Source organism: Glycine soja, chromosome 15, assembly GCF_004193775.1.
Source record: "Glycine soja cultivar W05 chromosome 15, ASM419377v2, whole genome shotgun sequence".
Taxonomy (NCBI): domain Eukaryota; kingdom Viridiplantae; phylum Streptophyta; class Magnoliopsida; order Fabales; family Fabaceae; genus Glycine; species Glycine soja.
In genome coordinates, this window is record NC_041016.1 from 33,251,928 (window position 1) to 33,256,919 (window position 4,992).

At 40.1% G+C, this 4,992-nt stretch overlaps 1 protein-coding gene across 1 annotated transcript; it reads right to left on the bottom strand.

Annotated features, from left to right (window-relative positions):
- Nucleotides 1-2,667: 2,667 nt before the first annotated feature.
- LOC114386077 lies at nt 2,668-3,084 on the bottom strand. The gene has a single exon (XM_028346084.1). The coding sequence runs from the start codon at nt 3,082-3,084 to the stop codon at nt 2,668-2,670; it is 417 nt and encodes a 138-aa protein (XP_028201885.1).
- Between the last annotated feature and the right edge of the window lie 1,908 nt (nt 3,085-4,992).

Sequence of the window (4,992 nt, forward strand, 5' to 3'; positions counted from 1 at the left end):
AGTCCCGCTTAGCGCACAGACACGCTTAGCGGGCTCATCACTTATGTTCATCAGCAGGGATGAACGTGCTTAGCGTGACATGGTCCGCTTAGTGTGTTCATCTGGAAATCCAAAATTTTAACAGTTGCGATGAACAGGCTAAGCGCACAGGCACGCTTAGCGCGTTCATCACGATTTCTAGAAAGAACCACAGGGGTCTTCACCCCTTTTCAGCCACATTGCCCCTAATGGGCTTCTAAGTTACCAAAAATCCTACATTGACTAACCCTAAAACTAATAACCTTAACCTAACATCAACCAACTAAGAAAACAAGAAGTCATCTATCCTAAGGTTTGAAGAATAAAAAACAAAAATAGAAATATGCTAACTTACTTGGATTGTTTTTTAGATGAAGCAATGAAGATGCAGAGAAACAGTACACAAGAAGCAAAAAATACACAAATGCTCAAGGTGAGGAAGGTGCAGAGGTTTGGGTGCAAAGGTAACACCCAAAGTGCCTCTGCCTTTGATTTTTAACAACAGAAATTTGTATGGCACGCTTAGCGTTGTAAATCATGCAGGTTTTGATGATGTCAAAAAGAATTTTCTTGACAAAGGGGAAGAATGTGGATCATGCATTGTTTTGATGATGTCGAAAAGAAATCACTTGATTGTCATCATCAAAAAGGGGGAGAATGTGAATGTATGATGATTTTGATGATGCCAAAGAAGAATCAAACAAGGCCGCTTCAAAGGATAAGCATTTGCTTCAAGATTAATTCAAGATTGCTTCAACAAACAAAGCCTTGTTTCAAGATTTACTAAAGATCAAGCCTTGCCTCAATACACAATGGGTTTCAAAGTCATGCAAGGCTCTGGTAATCGATTACCAGGAAGTGTAATCGATTACCAGAAGGGAAGGTTGAAAAAGAGCTATTGAAAAGGGTTTTGAATTTGAATTTTCAACATGTCATCGATTACCATATGTCTGTAATCGATTACCAATAATGAAACTTTAGAAATTCAAATTCAAAAGTCATGACCCTTCAAATTATAACTGTAATCGATTATATAAACATTGTAATTGATTACCAGTGGAGAGTTTTCAGAAAAACTGCCAACATTCACATATTTTCATTGGATTTGTGAATGGCCATCAAAGGCCTATAAATAGGTGACTTGGGCACGAATTTTGAAGAGAGAGTTTTGCTTGTTCAAAATGTCTTATCCTCTCAAAAGGAAATGAGAGAGATTCCAAGAGAACTTCATTGCCAAATGCTCTCTCAAAAGAAACTCTTGGGCAAACACTTGCAAATCCATTAAGAGTTTCTCCATGGACTTCAATTGTAATATCCTTCTCTTCAAGAGAGAATTCTTCTTTCTTTCTTCTCATTCAAAGAGATTGATTAAGGGACTGAGGGTCTCTTAAGTTGTAAGATTCCTGAACACACAAGGGATGGGTTGTCCCTGTGTGGTTCAGACTTTGTAAACGGATTTTTACAAAGGGAGTGGAAAATCTCAAGTGGGTTGCTTGAGTACTGGACGTAGGCACGGACTTTGCCAAACCAATATAAAAAGTGTGTTTGCATTCTCTCTTCCCTTATCTCATTTATTTTGTTGCAATCAATTTTGTCTTGCATGTTTAAAGAACATTATTAAATTGATTGTTACTTCTTCTACATTATAAGCTTATCCCTCTTAAGTTATTGAGGCCGCTGGTCCAACAAGTGTATAGCTGCGTTTAGCGTGCCTACGTGACGTTTGAGTTTAAAACCCAAGCACTTAGCCTAGCCTTGCGCTAAGCCCAACTTGAAGTTGTAAAATCCAGTAAGCATCTGGGGCTTAGCGCTGTAGGCTGCGCTTAGCGCTTTCTGCAACACCAAATTTTTCTGCAATATGCGCTTAGCCTGAGATATAAGTCTTAGCGTACCATCAAGCTTCAACTTATAGAGAGTAGTTCAGGCTTAGCGCAACAAGCGCACTTCCAAGAATTCAAAACCCGTAAGAGATTGGCGCTTAGCACCTCCTGGCCCGCTAAGCCCAGCTTAAAAAATCAAGTTACAGAATGGATCTGGGGCTTAGCACAAGATAGCGCGCTTAGTGCTGCTACAATAAAAATTTTCCCATGAAGAAGTGGCGCTTAGTGCATCATCCATGCTAAGCCCACTGGTTAAATTTCAATGACCGCAAAGATGTGGGGCTTAGCGTAGTGATGTGCGCTTAGCTGAACTATTTAGCCAATCAATCAGGGGTCTATGCGCTTAGCGCGAGCAAGCTCGGCTTAGCACATGAAGACTGAGTGCTTAGCGCAAGGACTGTGCTTAGCGGATAGACAATTGCAAAAAAATTTCTAAGTCTTTTTCTGTCTATCTCTTCACACAAGCTCAAAACTCCTTGTTCATTACTAAACAAGTTGAAATTAATCACAATCACAAGCAAGATATCCTAACTACATGCAAGAGATAAGAATGAAAGTTAGGAAAGGGAAAGAAAAGCCGGGTTGCCTCCTAGTAAGCGCTCTTTTAACGTCACTAGCTTGACGCATCGTCCTATTATCCAAGATCCAAAAGAGTTCCTACTTCAAGGACCTTCTTCTCAGGTCTCTTTTCCTCCATCACATGCACTTTAAGACAAACATTTTGGCTAGGTGGATCTTTGTCCTCCTAGAACAAATAAAAGCTGATCTTCTAATCTTCTATGCCCATTTGCAGTATCTTTTTTCCCATGTCCACCATATAACTTGCAGTAGACATGAATGGGCGGCCAAGAATGAGAGGAATGTCAGCATCCTCTTCTATGTGCATGACAACGAAATCAGCCGGGAATATAAGGTGTTTAACCTTCACCAGAACATCTTCAATGACTCCATATGGCCTTGTGATGGAGCGGTCAACTAATTGGAGGGTCATGCATGTTGGCATTATCTCTATCTCTCCAAGTTGTTGGCACATGGAAAGAGGCATTAAATTGATACTAGCTCCTAAGTCTATGACAACTTTGCCTACAACAACCTCACCGATAGAACACGATATTGTGACAACTCCAGGATCTTTGTGCTTGGGTGGAAGAATGCGTTGAATAACAGCACTACAGTTACCTTCCATAGCAATTCTGTCACTATGGATGTACCGGTTCTTCTTGGTTAACATATCCTTCAAAAATTTTGCATAGAGGGGCATTTGCTGAAGTGTTTCTCCAAATGGCAAAGTAATTTCCAGTTTCTTGAAGATATCATGAAATATGGCCAAATGTCGCTCTTTATCTTTCCGAGAGGGTACCAATGGATAAGGTACCTCCTTGCATTCAATAGGAGTAGCCTCTTTCTTCTTTTCTATGTTAGCCTCACTCTTGCCCTTCTTCTTATCAATCTCAACAACCTTCTCTTTTAGTTTTTCATTTTTCAACTTTTTTTCTTTTTCTTTTGTTTCTTCTTCTTTTTCTTCCTTCTTCTTTATTTTCTCTTGACAATCTCTTATTGGTGTCTCTCCTTCTTCATCACCTTCTGCTTCCTCAACAATTTCTTCAAGTTCAACTAAATCATCAACCGGTTCCAGTGCCAATTCATCAACAACTGTTGTTTAAATCCCGCCACCTTCTGATCAGCTCTACTTTCCTCTGCTTGAATCACCATTTTGCTTCTAGTCATCACAGCTTTGCACTCTTCTTTAGGATTTTTCTCAATGTTTGCTGTAAAGCTGTTTGATGATCTTTCAGCTAATTGCTTTGCAAGCTGGCCCACATGGAGTTCCAAATTCTTAATTGCAGACTCAGTGCTCTTTTGGTTAGACATTGACACTTGCATGAATTGAACTAGAGTCTCTTCCAGCTTTGTGGTTCGGTCATAGAGACTTGGCATCTACTGTTGTGGCCTTGTAGATGAACCATCCTGGTCTTTGTTAAATTGGTTACCAGGGTGATTTTGCCACTGTCTCTGCTATTGATACTGCTGGTTGTTCTGAAATCCTGGGAATCCACTTGTATTGAAATTTCCTCTGGGCTGATTCCCCATATAGTTGACTTCATGTGCAATTTGCTCTTTATAAGGGATGCAACGTCCATATTCATGAGCTCCACCACAAATTGTACATCCTGCAACCTGCAAAATAGAAGAATGTGAAGTTTGTGCAGAATGAAGCTAAGTTGGCAACTTACTGAGTGTTTCTGTTAGTGTCTCGAGTTGCTTAGACAATAACTTGTTTTGTTTCAACAAAGCGTCCTGTGAGGTTAGCTCCAATAAACTCTTCTTGGTAGGAATATGGGCTTGGTCTCTCAAAATGGCTATGTCACTAGCAGTCATGCTTTCAATGAAGTCAATTGCTTCGTCAGGGGTCTTCATTTTGATCTTACCCCTAACTAAAGCATCCAAGAGCTGCTTAGATTGTGGTCTCAACCCATCTATGAATATGTTGAGCTGTATTGGTTTTGAAAAACCGTGAGTGGGAGTCTTCAGCAATAAACCTCTGAATCTTTCAAGTGCCTCACTCAACGATTCATCTGGAAACTGGTGGAAGGAAGGGATGGCAGCTTTGCCTTCTGCAGTCTTCGATTCAGGGAAGTACTTCTTCAAGAACTTTTCTACTACTTCATCCCATGACTTCAGACTGTTTCCTTTAAAATAATGAAGCCATCTCTTAGCTTCTCCAGATAAAGAAAATGAGAACAGACTCAACTTGATTGCATCCGCAGAAACACCTGCTTACCTAATAGTATTGCATATCTTTATATAGGTAGCCAAGTGAGCATAAGGGTCTTCAATGGGTAAACCATGAAACAAATTATTTTGAATCAGCTGTATCAAAGAAGGAGGATATGTGATGGTCTGAGATTGAACTTCTGGTTGTGCAATACTAGTGAAAAATTGTGGCACAGTAGAACTTGAATAATCCTCCAGGGTTACTCTTCTTGGCTCTTCAGCCATGATTGGGTCTTAAACAGGTTCTATATGAGAATGCCCTGCAGTAGGAAAACTAGAAGATGCCTCGGAAGATCGAGGTTCTTTTTCTGGAGTTGCT

What these genes read in the sequence shown, in the direction of transcription:
- LOC114386077 (XM_028346084.1), bottom strand. Translation starts at nt 3,084, where the DNA reads ATGGAAGGTAACTGTAGTGCTGTTATTCAACGCATTCTTCCACCCAAG.